Source organism: Bombus huntii, chromosome 5 (genome assembly GCF_024542735.1).
Source record: "Bombus huntii isolate Logan2020A chromosome 5, iyBomHunt1.1, whole genome shotgun sequence".
NCBI classification, from domain to species: Eukaryota; Metazoa; Arthropoda; class Insecta; order Hymenoptera; family Apidae; genus Bombus; species Bombus huntii.
The window spans coordinates 6,594,008-6,614,579 of record NC_066242.1 but is presented as its reverse complement, the minus strand read 5'-3'; the positions used below and the strand labels follow the sequence as shown (position 1 = coordinate 6,614,579).

The 20,572-nt window shown below is 27.8% G+C and overlaps 3 protein-coding genes across 11 annotated transcripts; 1 reads left to right on the top strand and 2 right to left on the bottom strand.

Annotated features, from left to right (window-relative positions):
- Positions 1-490: 490 nt before the first annotated feature.
- Positions 491-2,927, bottom strand: LOC126865385 (putative lipoyltransferase 2, mitochondrial). Of its 7 annotated transcripts, none has more exons than XM_050617806.1 (6): positions 2,757-2,927; positions 2,144-2,274; positions 1,837-2,058; positions 1,624-1,768; positions 1,439-1,540; positions 1,116-1,350 (listed from the first exon to the last, which is right to left on the bottom strand). In XM_050617806.1, exons 1-6 carry the CDS (start codon positions 2,787-2,789, stop codon positions 1,258-1,260), a joined length of 726 nt encoding a protein of 241 aa, XP_050473763.1. In that variant the 5' UTR covers positions 2,790-2,927; the 3' UTR covers positions 1,116-1,257. The 7 variants fall into 7 exon arrangements, with proteins under 7 accessions (XP_050473764.1, XP_050473763.1, XP_050473769.1 ...); XM_050617812.1 differs by having other exon boundaries at positions 2,144-2,201; positions 2,757-2,902; XM_050617810.1 differs by lacking the exon at positions 2,757-2,927 and adding an exon at positions 2,533-2,690.
- A 902-nt stretch (positions 2,928-3,829) lies between these two features.
- On the top strand, positions 3,830-7,686 carry LOC126865383 (protein fem-1 homolog B). 2 transcript variants are annotated; one of them, XM_050617801.1, is made up of 9 exons: positions 3,835-4,892; positions 4,981-5,321; positions 5,389-5,549; positions 5,641-5,801; positions 5,885-6,028; positions 6,100-6,329; positions 6,542-6,658; positions 6,739-6,845; positions 6,931-7,686. In XM_050617801.1, exons 1-9 carry the CDS (start codon positions 4,344-4,346, stop codon positions 7,086-7,088), a joined length of 1,968 nt encoding a protein of 655 aa, XP_050473758.1. In that variant the 5' UTR covers positions 3,835-4,343; the 3' UTR covers positions 7,089-7,686. The 2 variants fall into 2 exon arrangements, 1 of the variants encoding a protein (XP_050473758.1); XR_007689520.1 differs by lacking the exon at positions 6,931-7,686 and having other exon boundaries at positions 3,830-4,892; positions 6,460-6,658.
- Positions 7,687-8,836: 1,150 nt separating this feature from the next.
- Positions 8,837-19,728, bottom strand: LOC126865382 (ectopic P granules protein 5 homolog). 2 transcript variants are annotated; one of them, XM_050617798.1, is made up of 31 exons: positions 19,639-19,728; positions 19,302-19,522; positions 18,725-18,961; positions 17,450-18,649; positions 16,971-17,372; positions 16,660-16,882; positions 16,401-16,573; positions 16,193-16,333; positions 15,965-16,125; positions 15,756-15,885; positions 15,134-15,678; positions 14,885-15,062; positions 14,659-14,682; positions 14,275-14,502; positions 14,028-14,191; positions 13,753-13,935; positions 13,561-13,684; positions 12,969-13,487; positions 12,761-12,903; positions 12,472-12,649; positions 12,200-12,397; positions 11,993-12,124; positions 11,679-11,912; positions 11,398-11,581; positions 10,759-11,318; positions 10,467-10,636; positions 10,181-10,389; positions 9,844-10,089; positions 9,563-9,779; positions 9,284-9,493; positions 8,837-9,201 (listed from the first exon to the last, which is right to left on the bottom strand). In XM_050617798.1, exons 2-31 carry the CDS (start codon positions 19,401-19,403, stop codon positions 8,850-8,852), a joined length of 7,767 nt encoding a protein of 2,588 aa, XP_050473755.1. In that variant the 5' UTR covers positions 19,404-19,522; positions 19,639-19,728; the 3' UTR covers positions 8,837-8,849. The 2 variants fall into 2 exon arrangements, with proteins under 2 accessions (XP_050473755.1, XP_050473756.1); XM_050617799.1 differs by lacking the exon at positions 14,659-14,682 and having other exon boundaries at positions 19,302-19,709.
- Positions 19,729-20,572: the final 844 nt, after the last annotated feature.

Sequence of the window (20,572 nt, the reverse complement as noted above, 5' to 3'; positions counted from 1 at the left end):
TTTCGTTTCATTCCATCCTTAAGGGTCAGTAAGGGTGGAAGGAATTGTACCTGAAAACAAGATGGACAAATGTAAGGTAAAAGTAAACTCAGAATTTGTTCTCAGAGTATGTTCTGTCCTTTGTATTTTGATTTTTTTCTTGCTAGGCCATCGATATTGAGTCTCTAAACAATGACTCTGACTGGGTGTTTGAGCAGTGAAACGATATATCATAATTTCGAATTTTGTTTTTAGTTTACATATCGATATCAATGATATAAAGCCAAGTTCCCGCGATAAAGTATTTATCAAGATCATAGAGAAATAACTTCAAACACAAATAACCAGGATAACTAGAATTAGTAATACCACATGAGATACAAAAATGACAAGAAAATCAGGTGATCCCCTAAATTATAAGACAAAAATTGCTATTTACCTTTTATCTCGCGAAAAAAGGTAATAATCTATAATAATAAAAGTAAAATAAAAAAGAACATTTAATCTCATGTATTATACAAAATTATTTAAATTTATTAAAATTATTACATTCAACTTTTTAAGTCTTTTGTGCACACAGATTATTGTTAACAAGCTTAAACAATTGATAAGATTCTTCTATTGGATATTCAATTAATGTACATTGAAATTGATCTTGAAAAGCATTTTGAAACAGTGGTAGCACATCTTGAATAGTAACATTTATATTAAGTTCCTGACTAATGCTTGTTACACCCTTTCCTTTGATACCACAAGGTATAATATGATTAAACCAACTTAAGTCTGTATTACAATTTAAAGCTAAACCATGTGTTGTTATATAACGACTTCCATGAATACCAATGGCACAAATCTTTTTGTCATTCACCCATACACCAGTGTTTGGGGATGTTTCACCTTTAATGCCAAATTCGGCGCATAAACGAATAATCATTTTCTCTATTTGGCACACATACCATTTAATGCTAGCTTTAAATTCTTTTAAATTTAATATAGGATATGCTACTAATTGTCCAGGCCCATGAAAAGTTATAAGGCCACCTCGATTTGTTCTAAAAAACTCAGCACCTAAACTTTTTAACTTCTTTTGATCTTTTAGTGTATAATCTTTATCTCTAATTCCAACTGTATATACTGGATCATGCTCAAGCAATATTAATGTATTGCAACTATTGTTTTCTACCCTTTGGTGATGCTGATCAGATAATATTTTTTGTAGCTTAAGCCCGGATCTATAACTTAATCTACCAGCCCATAAAACTTTAACTATTTTTGTAGTCATATTGAGACATTAATATTCTGTGTCTCTTTTAATTCATTATCCTTTAAATTTGCTCGTTCTTGTATAGTTACATGCAAAAGCCAAGAAACCTATAAAAATAATAAATGATTTTAATATTAAAATTAAAAATATAATTGAAGTAGTAATAGTAATATAATGTTTTTATAGTTAACATACATAAGCATCTGTCGCTGCATAAAGTTTCTGCTCATCATTTAATGGATGCATATGCCATTTACTTTTTCTAACTTTTGGGTCCTTACTAATCTTTTTCTTTAACTAACCAAGAAAAATCACATAATGAATAATATTAATTTCCATTTATCATTTGAAATTTGTTTTATTGTAATCAAAGTACTAACCAAATATTCTGTTAACTTCTCTAAACTCCACCGACAAGACCTATTTAATACTGTATTTGCAAATTTACCACAATCAATACAATTGTTTTCTACGACTTTACAAGCTGGAAATTCCTTAAAATCTCTACCTAGTTTCCAGATATCACTGTAATATAAATAAATTATGAAAAATACATGAATTTTATTATAATAAAGCATTATCAATTAACTCACTTCTTTATGTTAACTCCAACTAATCTCACTTTTGGATGACTTAAAAGGACCACAAATGCAGCTGGTAATTTTTTTAATGAATATATATGTAATAGATAACAAATATTTTCACTGAAACAAATTTGTGCCAAGGCTGTTTTACCAGATCCAGTTTGAAAACTAAAAGGCCACTCCAAATCAAATCCTATTGGTACTATTTTATCATATTTTTCTATTTCTGTTCTAAAAAAAATTACAATGAAATGTTCAGTATAAATTAATATTTGAGAATCATCTTTCTTTTCTAAGTCAATTGTGTAAGTCTTACATAAGATTATCACAAATCATGGCACATTCGTTAAAATCATTGACATAATTAATGTAGCCTGAAAATATAATTGATGGGAGTTCAGATACAGTTGATTCTTCCTTTGGAGGAATCTTCTGGTCTAATGTTGCCTATTAGAACATTTACGTTAATAGTAAAATATAAAATATATATAAATTTTAATAAAATGTTTAGAATAGTTATAGTTGGTTAATATGTGTAGTATAATATGTCAATAAATTTTATCTGATTTTAAGAAAACACAATAAATAGGGAAAATGTACAAAGTGTTCCAGTTATTAACCTCAAAAGTAATGCTACAGATCACATTACGATAATAATATTGATACATTTAAGTTGATCATCAAAGGTTGATATCGTATTCTTACTTAATTTAATGAAGATATAAATGACAACAACAATCGAGTTGAGGTTAAGAGAATTAGGCATTATCAACGTTGAAAATACTATTAAATTTTCAAATAATAAAAATTCCTAGATAATTGTTATAATATAGATTCTTTAATTTTTATCGTATGCTAAACATTATATACAATCATATAGCATTAATACAATCAATATAATAATAAATAATATCGTTATTAATTAATACCTTTAATATAGAGCTAGAGCTACGTGTAATCATTATTACAACAAAAAGAAATAACTAGCACAATTGAAAATTCAAACAAAAAACAGTGAAATAAAAACAAAATTATAAATTATTTTAAGTTTCTAAAACAAACTTTCTTATTTGTTCAAAAATGTTAGGCATTTCACTGTTACCAACCAAAAATTAGTAATTTTCTTTATAAAACATGTTTTGTTTTACAAGAGAGGAAATTTCCTCTCTGGTTTTAACTACTAATGTCTGAAATTGTCTCTTCAAATATTTATTATGTTTGAAAAATATTATGTTTTTTATCAGTTTCAAAAAATTGATAATTTTGTATTGACATAAATGATTAAACCGTACTATTTGATATGTTATTCGCCTGTAATACCACAATAAAATAAGAAATAGTAAAAAATGGCGGGAATAATATTTTTTCGACTCATTTACTCCCGTTTCATTCTTCAATTGGGGATCTTTAAATATTCAAACTTCAAATATTTGCAAATGAATCATTTAACATATACCATTACAATATTCTTCGCAGAAAATTAAATAAGTTTTTCCAATAAACTTTTTATAATACAAAAAATAACGAAAATATAAAAATGGCTCAAACAAAATATATTGTTTCTTGAGCTTAAATTTCCCTCCAAATTAAGATTTACATGTAATTAGTTAATCTATGTCTAAGAAATAATAATAGGAAAATTCAATAACACATACTTACATATGTATATATACATATTCTAACGATTGGGAAATTATATTTTATTCCTAACAGCGATGTAAATTAGATATGTTCTATTAGAATGGAAATTTTTGAACGCATCAATAATAATAAAAAGTGAAATTATATTTAATCCAGTTTACTTTGCGTAAACTTATTAACTAAGAGTAATTATTATAAAGAGTAATAGAAGAGTGGTTTCGAACTTTATTATTTCAAAATTTTGCAAAATTATGTACTATATCTTTAACTTAGAAATTTAAGACTTAAAAATAACATATGTATATATAAATAAATATAAATACATATATCTATATATATATAGATATATATGTAATATTTAAATCTTGTAATAAACTGCAAACTTTGATAAATGAAATTTTTCGTATATTTTAAAATTAATGTATTGTTTGTTTATTTTTTTAAATTTTATCGTAATTGATACAAAGTGTCAATTATTATGTAGGTGAATAAAAAAATAAATGTGTATATTTCAATTTTCATTTTAAAAATGAAGTAAAGATGATTTTAAAATAGAACTTACATAGTGTAATATGTATTGAAAGTCTGAAAATAATTATTAAGCAGTTGTAAAAGTAAAAGTGATTGTAATAGTAGTAAACAAGATTATAATTAATATTGAACGTTGTTGTTATACAAGATTATCAGTGTACTATTATATATTGTCTGAAAAATTTTCAGGTTTTCTTATAATTTATTGTATGTATGTATATTATGAAAGTTTCGAGGTTAGAATGACATCGACAAATTTCAATAAGAAAAGAATATTAGTATAAATCTATTTTTATATCACGTTTAACGTCTAAAAGGAACTTAGAAAGAAAATATTACACAAAATGGAAAATATTAAATTAAATGAAGATTCAACGCAAATATCACAACTATTTTTGACGCGTGTTTATTATGCTGCTAAAGATGGTATGGCTATTATTCTTTATAATCTTCTCAGTAGCAAAGATGCTAAACTGGTAAATGTTGTGATTAATCAAAAAGTATTGGAAGAAGATGGTCAGCATTGTACACCATTAATAATAGCTGCACGATATGGCCGTGATAAAGTAGTTAAAATATTACTTGATAAATTTAAGCCTGATTTGGAACAGGAAGGAACAGTTAAATTTGATGGATATGTTATTGAAAAGGCAACTGCTCTATGGTGTGCTGCTGGTGCAGGACATTTGACAGTTGTGAAGATACTAGTAAAAGCTGGTGCCAATGTTAATCACCCTACTAAAAGCTTATCTACCCCTTTGAGGGCAGCTTGTTTTGATGGACGATTAGATATTGTCAAATATCTAATAGAACATAATGCAGATATAAATATTTTTAATCAGTTCAATAATACATGTTTAATGATTGCTGCACATAAGGGTCATTTAGATATAGTAAGTATAACATTATAATTTGAATAATATAAAATTATTTATTTAACTTATAATGTCAATTTCAGCAATTTTATTATATTTACAACAGGTGACTTTTCTTTTGCAAAAAGGTGCAAATCCAAATGAAAAAGCAAATTGTGATACAACTGCATTACATTTGGCAGCTGAACGTGGATATACTAATATAATATCTGAGTTATTGAAATATGGGACAAATATGACAAAGAATGTTAGAGGAATGACACCATTAATAGCAGCAGCAGAAAGAACTAGGGCAGAAGTCGTAGAATATTTAATAAAATATGTAAAAGTTACTAGAGAAGAAGCAATTGAAGCATACGAGCTTCTTGGAGCTTCTTATGCCAATGATGAGCGCAATTATTGTTTAACAAAAGCTTATAAATATTTATGGAAAGCAATGAAACATAGGTAAAAAATATTTATAATTTTAGAAAAATGCTATTCAGGAACAACTAGTTAATTCTTGTTGTTACAGATTCAGAGATCCAGATAATATTATTTATAAAAAATTAGGTAAAAGTATAAAAGCATATGATAATTGGAAAGAATGTGATACTCTAGAAAAATTGAAAAGTATTAGAAATAATCAAAATGCTATTCATATGGAATCATTGGTTATTCGAGAGAGGATACTAGGTTACAATTTTAATTCAATAAACATTGATAGGATAATTCTCTTTTGTTATTGTTTTTATCCTGCTTATTTTTATTATTTTATTAATATTAGGACAGCATAATCCAAAAGTGCCACATCATATTATATTCAGAGGAGCAGTTTTTGCAGATAGTGCTAGATTTGATAGATGTATAGATCTCTGGCTTCATGCTTTATATTTGAAGCAACTGAACAATATACCAGTTGTAAAAGATCTTTTAAGGTTTGCGCAGGTATTTATCCACTAAATGATCCGATTAAACAATTTTATATATTCCCTATAATTCGTTCTATTTTTTTTAAATCTTATTTGTAGGTATTTTCACAAATGATACATGTAGGAGTAGATCTTGAGTTTTCTCAAGTCTTGAATGTTTTAGAAGCTTGCGTAACAGAACTTACTCGTAATAAATCTAAACTCAACAATCCTGATTCTGAGGAAGATATAGAACAACATATTGTAAGCTAAAAAATTGATTTATGTGTTGAATTATGTATTATGAAATAACTTTCTTAAATTAAAAATTGCAGGAGGAGATGGAATCAAATATTACAACTACATTGTATATATTAACGATTTTAACAAAACTTTTAACATTGAATGAGAGTAAATATGAAGAACAAGATAAAAATAAGGCATATCAATTAGTTCATAAACTCTGTGCTTTACAATTACGTTTAAAGGATGGCCAGACATTACTGCATCTTGCCGTAAATGCTGCCACTTTAGTGGATGATTTCCATACTAACCATGTCTGCAAGTATGTTTATAAGTCTCTTTTTTTAAAGTAAAGTATCATGGTGAAATTTGATAGATAAATGGAGTTTAGTTTTGCTCATATTAGATAATGTTAATAAAGTATTATTAACACTCTTTTTTTATTATTTTAGTTTCAAAATGAAAAGAAATCTGAAATTTACTTTTTGTTCTTTATACAATATGTATAAATACAATATTGCGAACGTCTTACAGATTTCCTTGCGCTGCAACGACTAAGCTACTTATATGTTGTGGTGCTGATGTAAATGCAATGGACAATGAAAGGAATACACCATTACATATTATTGTTAGTTATAGGGAACCTGTTAGGTACAGTTAGCTACATTGTTTTATTAAGCCAAATCTTTTTTAGTGAAAAATGTTTTTATAACATATCTGAAACCTTGCAGTGATTTTATGACTCTTCATTCCATTATCATGGATCTTATAGAAGCTGGAGCGCATATGGATACAGTTAATAGTAATGGGAAAACTCCGTATGATGCTGTCGCTACAGGTCTGTTTAAATAAATTTGAAAAATAATATAAAATATTTAAAAATAAGACTTTTTACATAATATATTGATCTTATCTTTATACAGGTGTAGCAGAAATAATACTAAGGACTCAAACTAAATTATCATTAAAATGTATGGCTGCAAAAGTCGTGAACGCTTACAATTTGTCATATTATGGAAATGTACCACGTTCTTTGGAAAGTTTTATTGAACTTCATGGACCAGGTCCTAATCAGGGTTAGAAAAAGTTATTAATAAGCAGCATATTACATAGATAATTGTGTTAAGTGTAATCAATTTAAATTATTTATTCTTGATGCTGTGAACTTTTTGAGAGTGTACAAAACATTTAAGATATTTAGAAAAAATTTAGTATATTTGTAAATTGATTAATAATGAGATTTTTATGAATGATATAAAAGTATCCTTTCTATTATGTAGATGCAGATAACGAATTTTTTGTAAGAAAAACATTGTATATTTTTAATGAGCAAAGTCAAAGTTAACTAGTTATTAACTTAATAAGTTCCAAATGGAAGGAAACATTACATTTAGCAATGTTATTTTTTATTTATTGCACGACAGAAAATTGAACAGATAAGTTACTTGCAACATATGATGAAATTCTTTTATATCTTTTTTATTTTATTTAACTATATTTGTCAACGATCTTCCTCTATGTAATAGTATTATTAATTAGTAATTGAAAAGAAAACAACACATTTATGAAATAGAAGTAATACAATTTGTCCACAAAATATAACTAACTTGCTATTATATTACAAATTTTAATTAAATGTATAATGATCTGAATAAATAATATAGTATTAATGCGATACATTTATGGTGTTTAGGAATAAGTGTTTAGATATAGGGTTTGTAAATTTTTATACATGCATTTCGCAGGTTAGAACGAATGTAGAAAGAAAGAAAAGCTAAGGATTTAATTCAGAAGACTCAGTCACAAAGGTTCATAAATTAATCTTCTTAATGTGTTTTCTTTACTAATGAAAATTTGTTCGATTTATGGACAGTATTCCTATTATCACCACGTAGTGATGAAAAAATGGAACTAATCGTCATTGCTGCTTTTGCCGCATTCTCGCTTTCCTTGCCTCACTCGGGTACATATGTTACACTCTTTATATGATACGAGTACACATAGCCGTTCTTATCGCAACTATTGTGTGCCTTGGCTGCGGATAAGCCATGTGCTACCATCTATTGAAGACGGAAGCAACAGCAACTTGGCGCTTGTAAGAATAGATAACAACACATGGCTTGTCCGTAGGCAAAGAACGCAATATTGAGCGACAAACATAGCGATAGGACTAGTTCCACTTTCTCATCGCTACGGGATGATAGTGTTTCGAAAATTTATTCTATTTGCTGTTTCTTTGTAAGACTAACTAAGCTTATAGACCAGAAATGTAACTGAAGTTCATTTAATAAATAAACAAATAGCAAATCGAACAAATCTTCATTAGTGAAAAAAGCTAATTAAGAGAATTAATTTGTCAACTTCTGTACTTTCATTTTTCAGATGAGACTCAGTATATTTTTATACTCTATTTGACGTGTAAAATGCATGTATAAAGATTTATAAATTAATAAACTTTAATTTATCAATTTAATATTCTATTTTTAATCATAAAATTATCATATAATTAAAATACTTAAATACATAGATCTGTTACGGACATATTAATTTTATGCGTATATAAACATAATACATACATACAAATTGTTATATACACATATGTAATTTTTATGCTTAACTAATCATTAATACATAATGATTTAGATAATCAGCAATAGATATAATCAAATATCTATGACTAGATTTATGAGGAATTTATGAAGTTTACAAAACTTCTTTACAATATTTATGCAAAAAATGGACTGCTTTAAATTTTTATACAATAAAAAATAATAAATATAAACTAATGAATATAAAATTACGATTGGCCATTTTCATTCTAATCTGGTCAAAAAATATTACATTAATCTATCAAAACATGCAAATACCTTTGATTATAAAGTTCTGTTGTCAATACACCTAGAATAACTGTTGCATTGTGCAAAGAATTAGCAGGATTCCTAATTAATTTAATAGATCGTTCTATGTCTCCTGTAAGCGTTACATATTGTTTATTCAATAAAAGTCCTTCTAAAGCCTGCATAGCTTTAATAGCTTCTGTACTAGGTCGGATTTCCAATACATTTGATTCATATGTTTTTGATGATGCCACTCCAGGGGAATCAGGTGTAAATCTTACTATCTGTTGATCTGATTTTGATTCAGGTAATTGAGCTAAACAATACACTCCTATCACGCGACTTAAAAATTTGCACCTATATAAATATAAAAGAAATTTTATACAAGATAGAATAACATATATGTTAATATTTTATGTAATAAAATTGTTTAATTTACCTTATTGACAGATTGGAATTTTTTTTAAGGCCAATAGCTCCTAATATCCCCCATCCCTGTGCACTGTCATCAGCAATCGTTAATAACGAACGTGCTAGGCCTTTAAGAGCTCTAGCAGCAGTTTTAGTATTTTTATTATATTGACATTGTCTATATGCCAATTCACAAGTTTTAGCCCAAAAAAGAGGTAATTTTTCTTCATTTATATTCCTAAAGAAAAAATATTAAATTAAATGTAGGCATACTGTAATGTAGAAATTTTTAATAATTTACACTTACGTTGGCTTAATAGCAGAAATCCAGTCAACTAAATTTATAAGAAGCACTCCTTCTTCTCTAATGTCTTGACATAATGGAAGTCGCTTAAGTAAAATAAAGTACAAAGTAAGAAGCTTTCCCTCAGAAATTAAAAATGTCTCCAATGGTGGTCGTCGAGGTATTACTGATTGGAAAATTGTTAAAACTGAAGCCCAAGTTGGTGAAACTTCTTCAGATGCTGCCATACAAATCAAAATGTTAAAAAATGTATAACTGACTATACTCATATTTATTTTACATACAATTAAATTTAAAATATGATTCTAATGCAGCCTCCATTAACTCTCCAAGTATAGTTGGTGAAGTAACTGTTGTTCCAACAACTTTAAGTATACTCATAAGAATTGGATTGTTAGCTGTTCTTTTTGAAAGCCACAATGTCCAGCTAGTGCGAAGATGTTCCATGAGAACCCCATGTTGATTCATAACACAGAATAATTCAGTAATTAGTGAACTTGCTTCTGTAATTTGTTGGGATTCTGGAACAGCTAAAGATTTTTATTTTTTGTTTTAATTGTACTTCTTTAATAATTCTAGATATATGCAATAATTTAAATTATATAGATGTGTCATATTTACTGTTTATGATAATAGCTTCCATATCATCTAGCATTTTTGATAATGTATTGTTGAATACTTTTGGATTTGTAGATAATAAAGGTTTATATCGTGTTGTACAAGCAATTAATAATTTTATCGTAAAGTGTATATATAGCTGTCTCTTTCTTACTATAGCTGGGTAAAGATGACCTACAACAGGATCATAGCCTGCTGCCACCTTTAACAAACTATTACATCATATTTATTACAGAATATGTAATTTGTAAATAAAATTAAGATAATAAAATAAAATTATTATACATACTTATGTACAGCAACATCTATAGGATGGCATTGCTCATTGTAAGAATAGAGAACAACTCTTGAATCACAGTTCATGGCATGCCAACGAATTATTGGATCATAGGCAGATGCATCTAATAAATGCCAAGAAAGTTTTTCAGTATCGATAATTAACTGAATTACTTTATCAGTCTGAAATATATTGTTAATACATTAACATATTCTTAAGCTGATATTGATCATTTTATTAATTGTTTGAGTTTAAGACCTCTGCATATATGAATACAAAGACTGTGAAGAATATAATTAATTACCTGTCTAACGTTTGGTTCAGTAGATAATTTTACCAATAGATTTAATAAACAAACATGCATTCTCGCTATGAGAGTTAATGGATGTGATGCTAATAAGTCATTTATCCAAAGTGGCCAGTTTACACATGTAAACACGCTTCCCAGGAATAAGTGACTATCTGGTAAATTTTGATCAATTACTTTTGCCATCAATTCCACATCATTTATAGATGGATAGAAACGATCCCATGGCAATGATAAAAAGTTGCCATGAATAACGTTCAGAATATGATCTTTAACTGAATCATGTGCAAAATTGGTAACATAAAACTGCCAGACGAAACAGAGTATCTTGTTAGATGCTGGCAAAATATCGATAATAAAACGAACACATTCAACAAACATTGCTACAAATTTGTTAGCATATGGACCATCTGTTACAATCCATGGTAATAAAACAGATCGATCATCTGTAAGTTGTTGAATCCATGCGGCAGCTGGTTCTCTTAAATCTTGTGTCCGATACGGTGCAACCCAAGGTGAATACATTTCACTTAAGACAGGCCATATTTTCTCACACACTTTAAATACAATAATTATAAAATACAATAATTATATTTATTACAAATATCATACATGATGTATGGTTGAAATACTTACATTGGTCTCCTAATGAACCTCTATCAGATTGAAGAGTAAGTGCAACAAGAGCATGACCTACCATACCAAGGAATGTACTTAAAGGTTCATTGTAGATTCTATATTTTGGATATAATCCATAAAGACCATATTTTAAACGTTCTTGCGTAAAATGTTTTTTTAATAATATAGCTGTATCATATATCTGTAATAAAATATAGAATATAAGTTTATTTCAAATTTATGTAAAAAATTCCGAATTAGAAATAAGTGTAAAATATTGTATGCTTGAAAACACAAACCTCTTGTCGAGATAGAAGTTTTTGCTCAGTAGCATAATGACGAATTTCATCCCTAATTTTAGAATAACTTGGAAACGCATTTTTTGATTTACCACTGAGTGCTCCTAGTAAATCTCGCCAAACATCTAGTGATAAATCTTGCCTTTCACTATTTTTTAATACAACACTCAGAACTTCACCATAATGTTCTGGGAATTCATGTAATAATACAAGTCGGAGATGATTCCTAAATAACTATAAAAAAATGTTTATCAAACATGTTATAAAAATTCTTCGTAATATATGTAATCATAAAATATGAAATTTATAAATACCTCATGTAGTACCAGTTTCGTTTCATCTGGATTAAGACCCATATCACAAAGAGCTCTAAATATTAAGTGTATGAACGTTGATCGCTCACTTAATCTTGGACGCTTATAATTTAACCAGATTCCCACATCAAACTAAAGGGAAAATAAACGTAAAGATTATGATATTTATGTAAACATATAAAAATAAAAAAATAGAAAATAACCTACTTTTGATAATAATACAAAACAAAGATCGACTTTTGTACTCATAGAAAATTCTACAACAGTGTGATACATTTGTAAAAATGCTGAAGCACTACCAGCAACAGGCGTAAAATAAGGTCCAAGTAAACCACCAAGGTTTGGTTTCTGCATAATAGTGCTTAATAATTGTGGACCTTGAGTTTCTTCTCCACTAATAAATATCTATTAGAATTGATATTACATATTAATAATTCATCTATTAAAATTATTTCTCTTAATTTTACAATTATACGGACCTGCCCTAATCTTTCTAAATAAGTAGTCATAAGTTGTTTTGTTATTGGGCAAATTGATGCTTCTTCTGTATAATGGTCTATAAAACAATAAAATAATTTAACTCCACTTTCTCGAATTTTGTACAATGCTGTTGTGTTTTCATTTGTTCGATTTACAACTATTTCATGTTCCAACATTCTAAAACGAATAATAATATATTTACATATTTAATTCATATATATATATATATTAATGTAAATTTCAAGTCATTATTATATATCTTAAAGATATAATATGTATTATACACACCCAATTAAATGGTCTAGAAAAACAGATATGGAAATAAGCATATGTGATGGCGGCAGAGTAGCTTTTATCAACAAATTTTCATATTCAGCTCTATTTTGTGTTATCATGTGATCAATAGGATCACTCATGTGAGCTTCAGGTACCTAAATATTACAATGTTGTATAAATAATTTTATATTTAAAATTAGAAGAACATTATTGTTTTTACCTTAATTGTAATTACTGCTGGACCAGCGCAGTGCACAGTAGGTGGTGTTCCTGATATAGAGTGTTTCTGATTTGGAGGTGCTGGATCACATAATGCATGTAATGTTACTTGATTCTCATTTTCTCTATAAAGTGTAGGCACTAGTTCCAAAAAGCTAGAATTCACTGCAGTATGCTCAAGAAGCATTAAATTATAAGTCTCAACATATTCTAATATTGTTTCAAAACACATTACAGCGTGTTGTATTACTAAGTCAGCATTGTATACAGTTTCTTTAGTTGCACCAATAAGATGTGTGTGCTGGTGATCATAACATGGAGAAACAGGTCTTTTATATGTGGTCAATCTTTTAAATATTCTTTGCAATGGTTCATCCATTTTAGGAGGTGAGATTGATACATTTCTACCCTTCTGATCGAAATTTTCTTGATTTCTACAGCATGTACGCTCCCATTCTTGAACTGCCATTTCTTGATTTCGCTGAACTGCCCAATAATCGATATATTCTAACCATGGCGTCTATTTAAAAAAACAATATAATCAATCATATTCTATCACACCGTATTTATAATAAACGAATTAAAATTTTTACCCAATTATCCTGAACGAGTAATATTAATTTTTGTGACATATATTGTGGAGGTAATGCTGGTAAATAAAGACCTGGTTCATGTAATCTTGGTTCTTCAAGCCACAAACTTAAAGTTTTATAAAGCCTATAAGAACAGAAATCTATCATGTTTTTCTTATAAGTCTTATATACATTACATCTAATGTTACATACTTTGCTGCATTAGAATAAAATGCTCGTCTGTCATCAGTGATTGGCACTCCATTATCTAATTCTTTTTCTCCTTTTAACTGAAAGTATGTAGTAGTATCGTGTAATCGTTTTTTTAATTTTTTTAAGTAACTTAAATTAATCATGCCTTCAAAAAATTTTTCACCAATTCCACCATGATGAACTCTGAAAAATAATTTCATTGTCATTCTTATTTCTATAAAATGTTAAATTCATACTTCTATAAAACATGTAAATTCTCTTTTTGTAAAACAAACCCTGACATTGACGGGGCTCTTGCAAGAAATAATGCAAAAAAGTTTTGCCATAAAAGAGGAAGAATAGGATGTCCTATAGGTGTATCTAGTGCTTGCTGTGACCAACGATATATAGATAATCCATTTGCTCCGAATGGTTGCATTTTTACAATTGCACAAGCTCGCTAAAAAGATATTAGATATATATATATATATTTTACATTATGCAAAATTTCAAGAATTATATGAAATATTATATAAAATATACCTTCATAGCAGAATCTAATGATATTTTAGGCTGTGCTGACAATTCCTTTAAAATCTCATGCCATAACCCAGTTTTAATTTCTCTGTTATATTGTTCAGTTAGTAGTACCTGATAAGCAACCCAAACAGATTGAGTAGATTTTCCTAAAAGACTAACAGAATTTGAAGAACCAGTTGCCCAATTTAAGAATGAGCCAAATGATGTCATCACATTGCGGTTAGACATAGTCTGAAAATAATTCATTAAATAAATTTTTTATATCACAACCAAATTTAATACAAACATACAATATAAGTATCATATATATATATGCATATAAATAAAATTAGATTGGTCTCATAAAAACAAATTAGCATATATTTTAAATAAAAGGAAAAACCGCACCTCATTATTTTCCTCTATGGCAAGCTAGTTAGATGGATATAATTTCTCAATCAATATAAGGTATAGAAATATTACCTCAATTAAAAGTAAAATTCAAATTTAAGTTAAATACATTATAACGACATATTAAAGGAATAAGTATAATGTAATTTGTTAAATTGTTTAGAACCGATATTTTAATATTTCTAATTATTTAACGTAATTAAAACTGCAATAAAGATCTTACAGAGAAAAGATTCTGAAACATATGATCCATTATTGATTTTGCATCCACATGAAAGAATGCAGCACTGATGACTATATCCATTAGATACATTACGCTTTGGTCTTTATTCCAATCTGGTATAAGTACAAGTACATTTAACCATAGGTATACAAAATCTTTTGGTGTCTGCAAACGATATCTATAACAAATTATGTCATCTTGTAAATAAAATATTATTGTCCAGTATCAATATTCAACATGTTTACTTACTTTTTGTAATTATATAAATGTGAGTGTATCATATTTGAAAATTGTTTCAATATTGTTCCTGGAAAGTCGGCTGTTATAAGGCTTTTAGCGACTTTCATATAAGATCTATCGGCCGCAATTAGAGAAATAACAAGACTAATAAATTTATCATTCTTAAATAATGAATCCATACATCCCAAAAATAAAGGTATTATATGATGTAAACATATAAGCACTTGTTCGTATTTACAATGATATTGTAATATTTCTAATTGGGCAAATCCTTTGGAACATATCAAAGGTATAGAATGGCCCCATAACGTCATGATTGTTGCCACATAACATGCAATAGGTTGCTTTTCTAATGTACCAGTGACCAAAATTTCCAAGCATGAATCAGAGTCCATGTCTGGTACATGAGTAAATGCTATAGTGAGGTTCGAAAGTGCATAAAGACAAAGTGTCTCACTTTGATCAAGTTGGTGTAATCTAAGTTTAGAAATCATATCCCATGCCCATAATGAAAAAATATGTTCAGCAGTTTGAGGTCTTATCATTGTTGAAACCTGTAAATTTTAATATAACATATATATCAAGATTGATTTCATTAAATAAGTATTGGCGTGGAATCTTCACATTATACCTGTTTAACACCTTCTACCAATAAAGAGGCATTTTGGACAGAAGAATCAGGTACATATTTCATGGTGAGCTCAACAGTTAATAATGCTATGCGTCTATGTAAATCAATAGGAAGATATAAGTTACCACTTCTGTAACAGACATAGAAATTAAACTATCATTATATATTAAATAAACAAACTTTAGTTCAGTTAAAAATTATATTCTTACTCATTAAATCCCCAATTTAAGTTAGTAAGAATTAAACGGGCTAACTGATTCTCAGTCGATGTTAATGAATATTGATTCAACCATGTAGAAAGAATAACTATATCTTTTTCATGTGGTACCCATTTGTGTAATTTTAAGTCAGTAAATAAATATAAACTTAGCTAAAATTAATAAAATTACATTTAGACATATTTATTTATAGAAGCATGTAATAACATTTTTTCATACCTTCCCAGCTGATACAAAATTATCTCGTAACTTCAGTAAGATATCTGATAGCAATGAAGGATATTTATTTGTTAAATTTGACAGAAGAGATCTAGCATCTTTTGAGCAAGAATCTTGTGTTTTTTCACTAAGAAATCCTATCTGTAAATTATTCTTATGTTTAAATATCTAAAAATTATACATATATGATACAGATAATAATACATACTTGAAACAAATCTATTGTCGCTGTTCTTACAAAATCATAATCCTTATCGGTCCTTGCCAAAGCCATATTAGCAAAGGTTGTTAAAAGAAAATATGATTCATCTCCTGGCATGCTACTTAACTTTTCTTCAAATTTTGCACGAAGTTGTGAAGAATTTAATTCATTTATCCAATCTGTAACGTTAATAACATAACATTATATTATCAACAGTCAATTTTAAAAATATTCATATTGTTCTTATTGCAGAATTATAACATACCATAAATACATTTATTAGTAACGTACATATCTACTTGTGTACAACCAGAGTGTAAAATATAAAATATTTGCCATAAGTTATTGGATGATATTACATGATAAGGCATAGAAGCTAAATATTGCCACGCCCCCAAACGACGTGACGAAAATATGCACAAAACGGCTTTTAAAAAAAAGCAATCAAATTCAAGTTGAAGTTTTATCAATACTGATGCATGAGTATTCTGTAAGATAGAAATTCAAGAGTTAGTATTATACAAAGTAAATTCAAATTTATATATTAAAATATTTTTAACAAAGTAGTAATACTACCTGATTTTTATCGAATTCTTCCCATTGATCACTAGCATATTGCACAATATCTCTAATTAATGCACTTAGTCGTTTGGTTAATTGTCTATATCTTGGAGAATCGTATGTTTTTAAACCTTGCTTTAAAAGTCCAATAACAGTTGTAAAAAATGCAAACATTCGAAACAAATGATAATGTGTAATGTAAGTTTTGTTCTGATAATAATCATCCTTATACCGAATACATAGCACTTGTTCAAATACTTTAGTAAAAGGAATTTGATTTAGTAAAGAAATAAGGTCACTTTCAAATAGGTTTGCACCAACATTAGCTATATCTTCATCTTCCTCTCCTTCCTCATCCAACATTAGCCAAACAGTATCACCTGGACTACATGCTGTATCTTCCAATGATTGTTGTACCTAAATTATTACCATGAATTAGTTAATTATCATTTAGTAATGATCCAAACACATGTAGTAAATTACAATACAAGTACCTGTTCAAGGAACTTATCTCTATCTTTAATAGGTTGTAGTATTACAGCCAGTATGGTTACTACATGATCTAAATATGGGTCATTTAATGGAGATACGCCTAATTTACCAAGGTCTGGATGTATAGGAACTTGAACAAAGCTATGAGCCCAATTCATTACCCCACCAGGACATCTCAAGATATGATTCAATATAAATAAATGATCTTGCCAAGTTGCTATTTTCAACAGAACTGATACTAATTTTTCAAGCCATTCTCTAGTATCTGCTACAAATTTCCCATCTTTTAATAATTTTCTTTGAAAATTAAACAATATAGTTATGCACATCCTAAGTTCCATTAGTTGTGGAATTGCTTGCGAAGAAATGTGCAGTGGTAATAGATTTACACCTTCAATACCAGAAGGAAACTCTACAAATTTATAACAAGAGTCGTAAACTCTTTGAACATACTGTTCAATTTGAAACCTGAACATTTCTGCTTCATAACAATATAATGCTTGAGTGTTGTATAATAAATCTTTTATTGTTGATAAATTTCGAGTTAATGCACTAAATGCCTGCTGATTGAAACGTGCAGTGCAATATTCATGTATAGCAAAAACAGGATTTCCATCTTGACATTCTCCTGCTTCCCTAATACAGGCTTTATCTAAACACCATAATTGTTTTTGCAATTCTTTACAGGACTTTTTTAAAATTTCCAATTCATGAGAATTGATAATTAAATGATTCCTTACACGAAGATAGTTTGTTAAAAGCTGCTGAAGTTTATGTTGCTGTCTAATTGTACTACTCTTAAGTTGTACTTCAACAAATTCTGAAATAAATATATCAATCGACGCTAACTCTTTATTAATATATAATGATGCTAGTTGGCTCTCTGTGAAAGGCATAATTTCCTCAAAAGCAGTATGCGTGACATCTATTTCGTTTATGATAGAATCTGATTGATTGTTTCTTTCCTTCTCTTTCTTTTGTTTCAAATTCTTTGTTTCCCTCTCACAAGTGAAATTTTTTGAATTTGATATATTTGAAGTAGCTTGAGATAAATTTGGTATCGCAGTTCCATTATTAAGAGCATCAGATGTATTATCAATTATTTCTATCATAGAAATCGATGTTGTAACTTTCTCCATATTCCCCTCTAAATTATTCAATGATGATGTCAGATCATTTCCAATTTTAACATCAATTTCATTCTAAAATTGAAAATGCATTTTGATTATTTGTAAGAAACAAAACATACTTGATTGCAGAAAATAGTATCTAAGTACTTTGATATTTGTAACTTGTGACCCTTCTGTCTCTTCCGTAGTTGTTTGGATAGATTGTTGTTCATAGAGTTCAGTGTCAATTGCAGCAGAATGTAATTCACTTTCCATATTTTCAATGCCTTCTCCCTTGGGATAATTTGTAGGAGATTCTTCGAGAAGACATTCAAACTCTTCCAATGTTGGAACATCTGGTATTTGTTGTTCTATAGAAAGTTTAGTCCTTTCTTCTTTCTTTTTCTAAAATGATATATTTATATATATAACATAACTTTCAGTTTTATGAAATAATAAATTTTATTATTTTTTATAGGTGACATATTTAAAGTGAGTGTAAAATAAGCTATGATACAAAACTATTAATAATAACAATAAATATTCTAATACAATATATAATATAATTTATCTATTGCTATGTGTTACATTAATTTGACATCAATATAAATGTACAGAAAGTAAATATCCTTTTAATATTCTAACCTATATTAGCGACAAAATAATAGATTATTATTGCATACAAGTGAATCAGGTAAAAAAGTTAGAGAAAAGAGAAGAAAAGTGTCAAACAATAAATACATACCTGTCGTTGTTTTAATATTTCCATTTTATATACATATAAAACAAATTTTGTGTAAATTTCTCTTTTATATGTAAAAGTCAAATTCGTCACACAGCAAGACATATAAAATATGAAAAATGGTGTTTATGACACAATAATAAGTTTCTACGACGCTATTCTATATATTGGCATTGTATATAGAATTTAGATAGATTTGGATACACTATGGTTTCTTGTGTAACCTATTTTTCAAAACATATTAGAATCTCAAATTGATAGTTCCCATAGTACGTTCATTCATCATATTGATTTCTCATTTAAGGGATTAATGAAATAACTTTACAATAATAAAACTTACATGGAGAACTTATACGCACTAACCGTTGCAACATTACGGATTTACAATGTTCCGTTTCTCGACCGAGAGTTATATACAAATAAAGTGCTGCCTCACAGTGGTCAAATATGGAATTATATAGTGTACTATAAAATTAAAAAAATAAAAATACATATACTTTTTTTTCATTTTTTTTCAATTTCTCTACTTCTGTTCCTAAATATTATTTTATGCAATTGTTATTATTTTTATTTAATATTAAACGACACTTTTTTTTTTAATTACCAAATATTTTCAAATCGTTTAGCTAATTATTATGAAAAATATTATGGAATATAATGGAATTATTATTATCTTTTAGCTATAATTATGGAAATAAAAATTAAAGATTTTATCCTTGTTTGTGGACTTATGTACATTGATTTAATTATAAATTTTAAAGAATTGAAATTCATAGGGTAATTCATAGGGTAAAATAGAGTATACATAGTTACTATTAAACACAACAATATCTCTTTATGAGCTTAATATCACATCTCTTTTATTTGATAATTCCTTGATTTATTTAATCAAGGAAATGTCAAATAGGTGATTAATCATGTTTAATATTAATTTTTCAATTAGATATATTTACGTATACGGGTGTCCCGCTTTTATCAGTATATATAAATCTACTATATGAGTATATACAGGAAGATTGTCGTAACTGATGATAAAAATTCGATGATTGTTTCTGCAAGTCAGAAGAAAATGAAAATGAAGAATAAAAAAATTGAGTTTGAGGTTTTACTTATTAATTATTGACAATTTAGAAGATTACCTAAAATATCCCTAATGCTCGACAATCTTTTTTATAGGGAATTTAATTAATGCAATTAACTGTTCCTTTAATCCTACTTTGTCATGCAATTTTGCGAAGTCATATATTAAAAAATAGTTTATAGATTGAAAATAC